At 36.4% G+C, this 12,892-nt stretch overlaps 1 protein-coding gene across 3 annotated transcripts in view; it reads left to right on the forward strand.

The window, feature by feature from the left end:
- FAM13A (family with sequence similarity 13 member A) overlaps positions 1–12,892 on the forward strand; it is a 333,205-nt gene that overhangs the window by 187,913 nt on the left and 132,400 nt on the right. For all 3 annotated transcript variants that reach the window (XR_009701148.1, XM_061192618.1, XM_061192617.1), the window contains one exon: positions 5,738–5,901. Coding sequence is in view for 2 of the 3 variants with exons in the window: in XM_061192618.1 (XP_061048601.1) it covers positions 5,738–5,901 (164 nt within the window). In the remaining variant the exon portion in view is untranslated. The remainder of the gene's footprint in view (positions 1–5,737; positions 5,902–12,892) is intronic.

Consider the following 12,892-nt stretch of genomic DNA (forward strand, 5'->3'; position numbering starts at 1 on the left):
CTTTTGAAAAGCAAAATGTAAAGATTTTTGAGCAAAAACAAAGGCCTTTTTAAAATTTTTCTTATTTCAATTTTTTCTAATTTAGAGAGGTTTTTTTTTCTAATTTTTTAAGCTAGAAATGCCTGTCTTCTTTAAAAAAAAAAAAATCAGAGCTAAACATCTGTTTTCTGGTACTTAGTTATCTCACCATTTCTTTTTATGAAGATGCTGAGTTTAATGAGCATGAAGAAAAAGCAAGAGGCTTTGTCCTCTTCCATACAAGTGACAAATGGAAGACAGAAAAGGTCAAGGATATTGAGGAGGTCTAGTGAACTTTATTTAGAAAGTCTAAATGTTAAACATTAACTTTTCTGCTTTCATCCTGCTATCACAATTTTCCTTCATCATTGAGCCTTGAATATAATTTTCTGCCCTGTTCTAATCTTTTCCCAAAGTACCTGATGATGAAAAGAACAGACTTACAGTTTTTGTCATTTCAAAATGCAAGCACAGCACCTGGCCAGTGGTTAGGGTGACTCCTAAGACCAAAACATTAAAGTTTGTTTTGCTTAAACTTTTAAAAATTATGTATTAACAATACTATTTCATAATAGTATGCTAAATTACTGTTATAAATTTTCCTGCAGTTGATTCACATGCACATCACTTTTCCAGGAAGATTCTTATAATAATCAGGAAACATTCACCTACACAAAGGAAAGGGAGCTACGAATTTCAGAGACATTGGTCCCCGTCCAGTAAACTGAGTCCCTCCTGCTTCTGACTCACCCACCATTCTTCTGTTTCAGTCCTGCAGGGCAGACAGCTCCTACCCAACACTTGCCCATGGGACAGAGGGCATGGTTGTGCCCTCGCAGTGACAGATTTATATGGATAAATATTAAGGCACACGTTATTTTCTTTATGTCTTATTTTCTTATGTCTTTTATCTTTAGTCAGATCATTGTATCAGAGTCTGGTATCATAAGCATGTTTTTCAAGTGCTGGATTCTTTGTTCAGTTTTTAAAGATGAGACCTTGTTAAAACCTTTATAGTGTTGACTGTGGCAGAATTTGATTTTTGGCCTTTGAAATTTATTCATGTATGTTTTATTTTTAATTTTTTTAAATTGAAGTACAGTTGATTTACAATGTTGTGTTAGTTTCAGGTGTACAGCAAAGTGATTCAGATATAAACATATATATAATGTATATATATTCGTTTTCAGATTCTTTTCCCTTATAGGTTATTACAAAATATTGAGTTCCCTGTTTCATACAGTAGGTCTTTTTTGGTTATCTATTTTATATATAGTAGTGTGTGTATGTTAACCCCAAAGTCCTAATTTACCCCTACCTTTCCCCTTTGGTAACCATGAGTTTGTTTCACATATATTTCAAGTATGGTGATGTTCCAAGCATTATTGGAGATATATACATATATATATGTGTGTGTGTGTATATAACTATGTCTGTACATTTATATTTGCTAACTGAGCTCATTCTATATTATATATCATAAAATTATTTCACAGTCCTGTTAAAAACTTTGTAGATATTTTAATGGCTGAATATTCTTTCATCATATACATGTGCCATAATTACCTTATAGTAATTTGGCTATTTAGAATAGTTACATTTTGGGCCTATTATAAATAAAAATATAATGAACACATTTCCCATATAGTTTCCTCATACCCAATTTCTTCCCCCTAAAATTATATTGCTAGAATGGTTCAGTGGATGCCAGAGAGATAAATTTAAAGAAAGTTTTAATTACTAATGCCCCCCAAAAAGAAGAAAATGGGTTGCATTATGGGATATAATGTGACTTTTATCCAAAACTGCCTTTTCTTCTTGCAATTCTAACATTTAACATATGACCAACTATAGAGAGTAGTGGTAATCACAGGTCCTGTGGCCTGGCTCCCTGGGGTGTAACTGTGTCTCTGCCACTTCCTCACTGGACAGACAACTCGAGCTATGCCTCCGTTTCCTCAGCTGTGAAATGCTAATAATAGTAATCCCTGCCTCTTCAGGTTGTTGTAAGAATTAAATGGGTTAATTTATGTAAATCTCTTGGAACTGCGCTAGCACAGAGTAGATGCTCACTCACTAAATGTTTGTTCCTAACAGTGACAGCAACAGCATCTAAGAGAATATTTCCTAATTTTACATTTTCAAAGATTATTCTTTTGTTTCTCTTCCTCTGGCATCTCAAATACTGAAGTATCTCAAATTACTTCTTAGACTCTTCCATACCTGCAAATACATGCACGGAATGTGCTTTAAGATTCCTAGGATTGCTAGTATTTGAGTTGTACACATAAATCACACAGCATGTGCATAGATCCTTATCTCAAACAGCCAATGGCAGAATTCTTAGCAAAATGTTTTTCACAGATGGTTGGGGGGCTTTTATAGTTTTCACCTTCAAGTCCAAAAGTTATCATGAAGATCACTAAAATAAAGGAGCAAAGTGTGGTGCGAACTGCATATCTCCAGTAGAAAGAGAAAGCTGTCTACCCCAGTCAGTATCCCAAACCCTTGGCCGTTTTCCTACCGTGGCCACACGTTATGAGGCTGCAGATGGGTCTCTCTAGGGACATTCACTCCATTTGTTACAGTAAGGTTTTTATTTTTATTACAGTAAAGTCTTGCCCCACAGAGCTTGGCTGAACCTCATGGAGTCACTAGCAACTCTTGTGTAGACAAGGCAGGCCTGCTGGGCCTTCTTGGCCCATTCCTGCTAAACTCAGAGCTGATGTTGGCCTGTTATATGTTTACATGCCAATGACAAAAAGGGAGGATGCAACCAGAAGAAAAGTGTATATAGAGAGAGGAGCTGCCTCCATACAGATTTCTCCTCCCCATTCCCTTTAATGCAAGGTTTCTCAGCGTCAGCTGTACTGACAGTTGGACCAGATAACTCTCTTTCATGGCAGGCTGTCCTATGCATTATAGAATGTTTAGTCACATCTCTGGCCTCTACCCACTAGATTCTAATATCACATACCCTCACCCCTGTCCATGGCAACCGAAAATGTCTCTAGACAAAACTGGCTCTGGGTGAGAACCCCTGCTCTAAGGTGTCAGTGTAATAACATGTCTCTTTGTACCCTTGGCTTTGGCCGACTGGTGTCATATTCCTCAGAGAGTTCTGTGATGAAAGGGGCCTTGAACACCATCTCAAAGTCCACCACTGAACTATATGCAATCCGAAATAGACACCTGGAAGCACAGAAATAAAACCACTCCTCTACCAACATTATAACGCCAAGGCTTAAACTCTGTGTTCCTAAAAAGCTCAATTCCAGCTAAAGTAAAGAAAGTGATCTCTTCCTTTTTCTCAAAGTTAATACATTTGTACTAAAATTAATTACATCAGTAAAACGGCAGGTTTTAAAATTTTATCACTCTATTAATTTCTCCTGTAGTCATCATCTCTATAGTGAAAATGTATAGTCTTCAAGGTACATCTTCAAGAAGATATCATTAATCACCTTTAAAAATTGTGCATTCCTTTTAAAAATGTGTATATATTCCACAGTTCTAGTCATCTTAGACTTATTGAGCCACTTCTTTTCTAACAATTGTGTTCTCATAAACTTCATGCAGTATTTTCATGTTCTGTGCACAAGCTCAATTCTTTGCACTCCTTTGGTGTAAATAATGAGTTTATATTTTAAAGTTAATGGTTAATGACAATCATGTCTGTTATTTCTATAGAAATTAAATCATTGGGAAATACACTTAGATAAATGTAGCTGATGTAGTTGCTGGTATGTGAATTCTATTATGGCGTTATGGAGTCTATTTTAATATAAACTGGCAAGATGGAATAAGCTGCATATTACCTTTTTTTACCTTAGAATGTTTTTTTACATAAATTGTTGAATCAAATTTAGAACCCAAATTATCACTGAACCTAAAATGTCATGTCATTATTTTAACACCATGAAATATTGCCAAACAACTGTTCTTAGTTTTCTCTCAATATTAAAACAAATATCAGTGTGGATGTGAGTTTTTTTTTAGCTAACTAATTGGAAATCGTACTGCTTTTTCAGAGGTTTTTATTGATTTTTCATGTCTATTTTTATGAAAAATCACATGCAAAAGGAGCCCCTTTATGAAATATGTAATAGCATATGCTTACACTTTTCATGTTGTGTTGCTGTTTATCTGAGTATTTCTTTTAGAAGTATTCTTGGCAAATATAGCTATGAGCTATAGTTATTTCATAATTTTAAAAAATTTTCCCTTTGATTTTCATGAGCTTACGAATGCTCTACAGAGAAATGCAACTGAACAATTAATTGGCAGTCATCAGATTTGGGCAAATTTTACATAACAACAATATTAATAAAAGCTAGCTTTTATTTAGTGTTTATTTTGTGTTAAATGTAACTCTTTGCTAAATTATTTTCATGTAATCCTCATAGTGGTATGAATTTATTAAATATTTATGTCCATAATTGTCCGTGTTACTCTTTTTAATTGTCCATTATCCTAGCCTCTTGGTCAGTCAGTGTCTTGGGAATATCTTGCAGTTGAAGAGTGTTTGTCTGACAATAAGTATTTATTAATGGGTTCAAAACTTTGCTAGACTTCTTGGTAAAAATGTTACGAATAATATAAAGAAGAAGAAGAGAAGGGCGAGGTAGGAGGAGCGATCTGGTTGAGGCCACGTGACCTAGAAACTTGAGATAACTAAGATTACGGTATCAGATGACATGCAATCAAGTGTAGATTGTGTGGTGGTGAGTTACAGGAATTCAGAGTTGGGAAAGGTTATTTAGACCTGAGGGTAGTTAGTGAAGCTCTGTGGGCAGTGGATTCTTATCTCAACCTCAAAGGAGTTTAGGATTTGGTTTGGTTGGTGATTGGCCAGTGATCAACACATGACATTGTAGAGGAAAGGACAAGCAAGAGAAAAGTCCTAGAGATGAGAAAAAGCTTCCAGTGTAGTGAATACTTTTGATCCAAGGGTTTGAAACTTTCCTGAAATTCTGACATGATTTTTACACATTTTTAGGAAAAGAATATTGGTTGTATTCTCATTTTTTCTGACCTAAAATAAGAGAGCATGAAGGTATTTCTGGGGTCGGAGAGACCTCAGATATGAAAAGTCAATACACCCACTATTCATTTGGCACTTGGGTTGCCCATGATTCCAGAGATAGAAGAAAAGTAAAAAAGTTGTGTTTTTCCTATTTATTTCCTTAATTCAAAATTTATTACACCATACGTTGCCCTACAACAGAGGATTACAATAGAAACTTGCCAACTGGTGTGTATTTTGCTTGTTGGTAGTAAATATTTCCGGACACCTTTCTCACATTGGCATTCTCTATTTCAGTGGTTCTCAGCCTTTTTTTTTTTTCTGCCTCTTTCTGACTATTTTTTCTCTCCTTCTAGGTTGCAGTCTGATATACTCTCATAATCTCTCATTACATAGAATAATTATTCTAAGGAGAGGTTAGGCCTGGGGAAGATTTGTATGAGAATCCAGGAGAGGGGTATGGGCCATAATGGTTTGAAAGTTCCCCTCAGAAATATTGGTATCTCCCCTTCACTGTGCCCTTTGCTATATAAGAATTTTTATATGCATTTTCAATTTTATACCTCGGTTGATATTTTTCTGGAGTGTGATTAATACATTAGATTATTAATAAATTCAAATAAATTATCTTCAATAACTTAATTGGAAAGACTTTTAAAAATTCTTCTCTTTTTATTTTATTTTATTTTTTAGATCCCAAAATCTAGGAGTGAGGGATCTATTCAGGCCCACAGGGTACCACAACCAGAGCTGTCTGATGGCGTTCCTCAGGTCAGCCTGCAGCTAAGTCAGAGAAATTCCTGCTGGGATGACATGAATTCAGCAGAGGATGCTAATGCTGCCAAATTGCTATCCAGGTTAGCATGTTTCCTTTGTTTACACATCATGTATTGCATCATCTGTGCTGATATACAGGCCCGCATATGCAGGTATGTTTGCACGTATCCACCACCGGGGTCATCGGGATACAGATCAGTAAAACTATTTAAAACTTACTGTAACTTTTGAAAAATTTCTGACTAGTAATTCTTGTCACAGAAGCATTCTTATCACACAAGCATTCCTGGTTTGTTATATTTTATTTTATGGATTAAAACAAATTATTTAGTCAGTTGGACTGTGCTAGGCTCACATTAAAAGTTGGAAGAGTTATTTTTTAGATGCCTTTTCATAGTATGTTCAGTGGTCAATATTATTTGCAATTAAAGTGGACACCACAGTTGTTACTAGAACCAACTCTCACTCACAAATTTTGAATGTTGCCCTTTAACCTTTAGGTTGCACGTTAAACCTGAAAGCAAACTTCTTTGGTATACTTGAGGAAAAAGGCATACAATTTTCTTAAAATAGGTAAAATGGGGTCTGAATCTTATTTACTCCTCACATATAGAATTTTTCCTTTTAAAGGTTTTTCATCTTTTATTATAACTGACAACCTATTTCTATAATTTAAAAAATGTCATTACAAGTATAAGACAGAGAGCCCTAAAGAATGGAAAGATTTTTAAGACATTATATAAATAATACAGTTAAAGAGCTTGCCACTTTGGATTGCCTTATAGAAAAGATGGAGTTCGAGCTGGATTTTTAAAATGAAGATAATTTAAATATGAAGAAAAAGAAGTCAAGGCTCTTGTAGATGGGCCCAGTTAGGAGGCAAGAGTAGGTACAGTGTATTTGGGACATACCAAACAGAAGTCATGTGAGGAATCAGTGGGGGAAAAGGCTGGGAAGGTGGGGTGAGGCCAAGCCATTGAGGACCTCGAATGCCAGCCTGCAGTTATTTCTTGTTCAGGCTTGCCCCTCACTGAACAGATGTTCAGCACTTGACCTCTGCTTCCAGGAAGTGCTTTAGGACAGAGGATGCAGCAGTGAACAAAGCCAGCCAGACCCTGGAGTTCATGGACCTTATGTTCTAGTGAGGGAGGCAATAGCAAGACACACAGGAAAAAAAAACAAACAAAAAGCCTGTGAAGACCATTTCAGCTCATTAATAAATGGGGGAGTTAAGAAACAAGTAGATTAATGTAATAGACTGACCCAAAGACCATTTTAGTTTGCTTAGGCAGGGGAAGCCTGAATTGAGACAAGAAGGCGGGAGAGAAGAGAGCCTGCGGAGATCAAGGCAAGAGCATTTCTATGCAAAAGAACTGAGGTAGGGAAGCTTAGCTTCCTGCTACAGGTAACAGGAAACCAGGGAAAGTTCCAGCTGGGTAGGGTTAGGTGATGGGAGCCATGGTAAGTTGGTATGTTGGAAAAGGAATCTTCCATCAGCATGCAGGCTTGATTGGAAGAGGAGAGCTTGGAGGCTGGTACAGTGTTGGTTCCTTCAACAGTTATTAATTTTCACTGAGATCTAGTTGTGTGGCATTTACTTGCTGGGTGCTGGGGATTCAGAGAATGAGAGACATATGCCTTGTACTTGGGGACACAGAGAATAAGTGAGTAAAAATTCCATAATTATCATTAAATAGACATTCGCTAAGTGCCTGTTGCGTACCAGACACTGTGAAATGGGCTGGTGATAAAGTCATACCTAAGATTCGAGTGCCTCTCTTAAGGCGCTTCGAAAACCGTCCGCAGGTTGCCGTGTGAGAGCAGAGGAAGGGCACAGACCAGGTGGGGACCTGGAGTTCGGAAGTTTCAGAAAGAGGGTGATTTTTGAACTAAGGCGAGTGGGATTCGTGGAGGTACTGGGCAGGGAAACCGAGAGAAGGGTGCTTCTGGAAGAAAAAAGCGCACGTGCAAGAACAGGTAGGGCAGTGAGGACAGCTTGGAGGAGAGCTGCGAGTGCGGCGGGGAGACAGGACATCTGGATTTTGGAACTGAGACTGGCAGAGGGGCTACAGGTGGGGTCAGAGACGAAGATGAGTAGGTCAGAGCGTGAGCAACTGTGCCCCATATTAAGGAGCTTGGATTTTTCTCTTAAAACTGGCAGAGGGTAATTACAGGAATATGAGCAGGAAAACGATAGAAACAGACTTGCATTTTATAAATTCCTGTGTGTTTCTGAGACACAAATCAAGAAGTGAGATTATGGAGAGAAGGCACAGCTAACATTGCTCTGGCCTCCGTTTGTCCCTCTGGTTAGCAGATCTCCAGTTAAAACAAATGCATATTAGTATTTTTTAATTTCTTCTGTACCTTCCAATTTTTTTTTTAAGTACGGTCTTAAAGAACTAACTTCTTCCCGCTGGGCAACCGTAAAGATTCAGATAGGATGACACCTCTCTGTCAAACCTTGCTACCCACCATCGTGCAGAAGCTCATTCAGTCTCTTGTCTCTATCCATAAATCTGGAGTGTCTGTGCAGAGATTTTTACTTTTTTATTTTTATATACCTCTTAATAGATTGTGTGACAAATTATCAAAAGACAAATGGAGATCATTAAAATGAATTTAACTAAAAATAACTTTTAAATCCTTTATATGTCTTGAAGTAACAGAACAGGTATTGTGCCAATTTTTATTTCAAAAATGAACTTACGAAGATGTTTTCATTTGCGGTTGCTTTCTAAAACAAGTTATTGGTTAGTTCATAAATTTGAGCTAGAAAAAAAGAAGTGTGCCTGTGTTTGGTACACACACTCAACTTTCTCTAAATCTTTTCTTAGGGAAGTTTCCATTTTTCTCTTTAACAGTTTATTGGTTGCCTCAGTCTTAACCACAGAGGTTGGCAGTGTTGTATTAAGTATTTTGCTATGCCCTTGTTCTCTAAATACAGTATTTACTTTGGCTTACCAACACTTTTCCAAGGAATTGTCAAGAAGCATTCATCTGAGCTTTTCATAGTATTGATTTATTTTTTAGTTGCTCCTATTAAAAGAAAAAAAAAAGCAGTTCAGCAAAATCTATTCTTGTTTGACCTATGATCTGGTAAGTTTGAGTTACTTCACAAAACAAAAAATAAAGCAATTCTCTTTGCACTTATTAATAAAATCATTGCAACACATTTATACATAACAGTTTGATTTTCAGCGGAGCTACCGTATCAGTTAACAACAAAGATAAAACCAAGAAAGAACCTTTGGTATTGAAATGTCCAGAATGATGAAGTGTCCTATGATTTTTCAACAGGTTTGATTTCTAGGGCTTTGAGAAGTGATTTTGGCTAACAGTGTGTTCTTGATAACTTGGAATTATTAGAGTTTAGACCTTGTTCAGTATTTTTTCCCAGGTTGGCTGACTTTGATCTTTTTTCTTCTTAGTTTCAAATCTTAAACATAGTCCCATTGCTTCTCGAGATGTAGTAGAAATACGAATTTTTATCAGCAAGTGTTGATTGTTTTCCTGCTCTTCAGATAGTGGCAGTAGAAGTAAAAGCATAAAGGGGTAACACGTTTTAAAATGAGCATTCAAAGAGGAGCTCAATATCATGTATTGTTTACTGGCTGACTTCTATCTTGGAACATTATTTATATGAATAACTTTTTTCTGTATTTCTGTAATTGTCTAAAATTGGCATTGAGGATGTAATCATATAAACAATCATTTTTCTAGTCTTCATAGAATCTTTCTCTCATAATTAAAATGGCTTCATGAGAAAAGCTTAGGAATCACTATCTCTTGATTTTGTTAGAGCTCAGTGGAGCTATTTTATACTGGATTCACACGCAAGGACAGAAGTGCTTAGTGACAGGTTCACTTCATTCAAAAAAGGCATTTAGCTAATCCATTTATATCGTCTAAATCTGACATCAGCAATTTCTAAAATATTGTCAAGAATTCTTTTTTGTAATCCAGCTGTTGGCATTACCAAAACTCACAGTAGACTGAAAGGCATAACTCCTAATCTGACACGCTGACTTTAAAAGAGTAAAGGCCTGTCCTTCTCCGCCGTGTAAGTACAGTGCACAAGTTTGGTGGGTTAGAGGCATGCACAGAAGTGAGGATATTGTTGGACAGATGCATCCCTTAGGCAAGGCTGGAACATTTCAGTCCCTCTCCCTACACATGATAATCTTATCTTGCTTCTTTTAAAAATATTGAGGAAAATATTTGTTTTGTCATTTACACAAGAACTAAACTATAGGTGTTAACTTGGTTAGTAAACAGGCCACTTAAAAATTTTCCTGGAAGGGAAAGTTACACATCCATCCTAAAAAAGTAAAAGGAAAAGACCTGTATGTAAAGTTTAAGATGTTACAATGATTTGAAGCTTCAAGGATAGCTATATTATTATCTATTTCAACATGTGAAATAGATAAATGATTATTTTTTCATGTTACTGGCACTATACTATATTATTACTTTCAGAATTTAATTTTAGAACTTAAAGAAGAGGATTAATATTTTTAGTCTTTTAGATGTTAAACAATATTTATTGTAATGTTTTATTTGAAAGGTTATGCATTTCCTTAAATGTGTGATTTTCTTAAAGGCCAAAGGAAAATTTCTAGTTTTGTTCTATAAAGTCAGAGTGAAGACTCAAGAAAAACTGTATGTTGTGTGATTCCATTTATATGAAATGTCCAGAAAAGGCAAATTTATAGAAACAGAAAGTAGAGTTGTGATTGTCAGGGGGTGGGGAGCCAGGAAGGGACTGTATATGTACAGGAGATTAACTGTACATGCCTGGAGGGACCTTATTTAGGGGAATGAAAATATTCTAAACTGATTTATCATGATAGTTACACCACTTGGTAAAGTTACTAAAAATCACTGAACTGTGTACCTGAAAATGTGGATTTTATGATATGTAAAATACACCTCAATAACACTGTTTAAAAAAATACAAATACAAAAAAAGTTGGAGTAAGGAGAAGTGGATATGCTTTACCAAGAAAGTCACTTGAGTGCAAATTGCTGAGATACCATTATTGTTAGAAGTAAATACTCTCTGCAGAGAATTGTGTTTGCTACATTTTAAGAGAATTTGTTCCTTTGTACTTTTCATTGACTATGACAGCATGGTGGCAGGAATAAAGGTCAGGTCCTCTTGAAATGCAATTCATAAGGAGAGAAAGGTAGAGAGGGAAAAAGCTCTTTGTTTTTTCATCCCTGGAATGATTCCAGGTTGTGGTTTACTGTGCTATAATCAAAAGTTATTGAAGTGATCAGTATTTCAGGGAGACATAGAAACAGAAAGGAAAAGCTCCAACATCTTGGGAGTTCCACAAAGAAAATCATAGGTCCATTGTTCATAAAGCAGAAAAATTACCCAGTATACTTCTGTCAACAGAAGTTCATGGTCTCCTTTCCTGTAGGTGAGTGTCCTATAGACACATTGGCAATGAAAATAGGTTTTGTACTTGGCTCTTACATAAAGAGATAAAGCAAATAAGAGTGATTAAAATGTTTTCATTTTCTGTAATAGGAATAAATAAATAGCTACCACTATGCCAATCATTTACCTAAAATAATATGAAGAATATAGAATTAAAATATATTTGCTTATGTTACAGAGGTGTTCTTAATTTGATAGATAAATGAGGGAAACTACAATAAATCTCTTTTCAGTGTGTATTAAAAACAAATCGTTCCCTGGGATAGCATATTCTGCCTGAAAGCATTGTTGTATTCTGAAAGTTTTGTCTATTTATTCCATTTTTCAATACTTTTGAATTACATGAGGAATACATTCTTCTTAGAAAAATTTCAAATACCACTGATAAGACTAAAGTTCCCCTTGCCTCTCTTGCTCTACAATTCAAATTCCCTCCCCTCTCCTCCAGGAGATAACTTTTATTATGGGTTTAATTATATATTCTTCCAGACTTCTTTCAGTGTATTTACACAGGAGTATAGTTTGCATACTTCTCCACTTTTTAGGAAACAATTTTCATGATACTGAATGTATTGTGACGCTTCACGTGTTCCTGAAATTTTCCAGTTTCCTGTATCATTTCCCCCTACTGTGTCGTTCCTTCCCTTTCCTTCCCACCTTGGTATTCAGTGGTCTCCAAGTCTCCTTCCTTGACTGCCTACTCCCTCCTCTGTCTGTTGTCTCTTCCACAGCTAATCTAGTCACAGAATGATAATATTCAAATCAGTATCTTGGACCTGAACTCAGTTCTAAGTTTCCAGGGCCTGCAGCCATCTCTACTTCAGCCTTTACCATAAACTCACTGTGCCCAAACAGAACTCATGTTCTCATCTTTCCCTCCAACTTTGCTATGTGTTGCATTCTCTCAACCACTAGACTCAAACCTTTTATATAATAAGTCACCAAATCTTGTCAGTATTTCCTTTTCAGTATCTCCGACATACTTTTCCCCATTTTCTCCCCCATGATCTCAACTGTAATTTAGGCCTCCATCACCTTGTGGTTAGATAATTACTACATCTTCTGCACTCCTCTAACCTACTGGATTTATTTTCTTCATACAAGTTGGTCCTGTGCCTCTGTTTTCAACTCCTAACTCTATACAGTAACTTCTGGATCTATATCTCCCATTCAGAATCCTGCATTGTATGTCACTCTTAAGTAGCAGATGTGTCAACCTTATCCATAAGATACTACAGACCCTTCCCTTGCCCCCTACCCCATCCATAGCCAGCCAATCCCAGAATGCTCTTTGACAGTCTCACTGTCTATATTTGCCTCATTTCTACCCTACTCCTTACCACCTCTGCAAATGCAAATGCAGATCATACTCCTTCTCAGAACTATTTAGTGGCTTACATGTGCCCAGCCTACAAGAAAATCCTTTCTCTGTTCTCTACCTGTCTTTCCAGCCCCTTCTCCCTCCTCTATGGCTGCCTTTTGCTCATACTTACAGCCACCATATAACCCATACTTTCCATGACTATCTTGGTTTCAGATGTATCCTCTTCAAGATTAAATCATGTGTCAGACTTTGTCTTGATATTTGCTTAAAAAATTTTACAGCAAGATGACAGAATAGG

The sequence above is a fragment of the Eubalaena glacialis genome, chromosome 5 (assembly GCF_028564815.1).
Source record: "Eubalaena glacialis isolate mEubGla1 chromosome 5, mEubGla1.1.hap2.+ XY, whole genome shotgun sequence".
In the NCBI taxonomy this organism is placed as follows: domain Eukaryota; kingdom Metazoa; phylum Chordata; class Mammalia; order Artiodactyla; family Balaenidae; genus Eubalaena; species Eubalaena glacialis.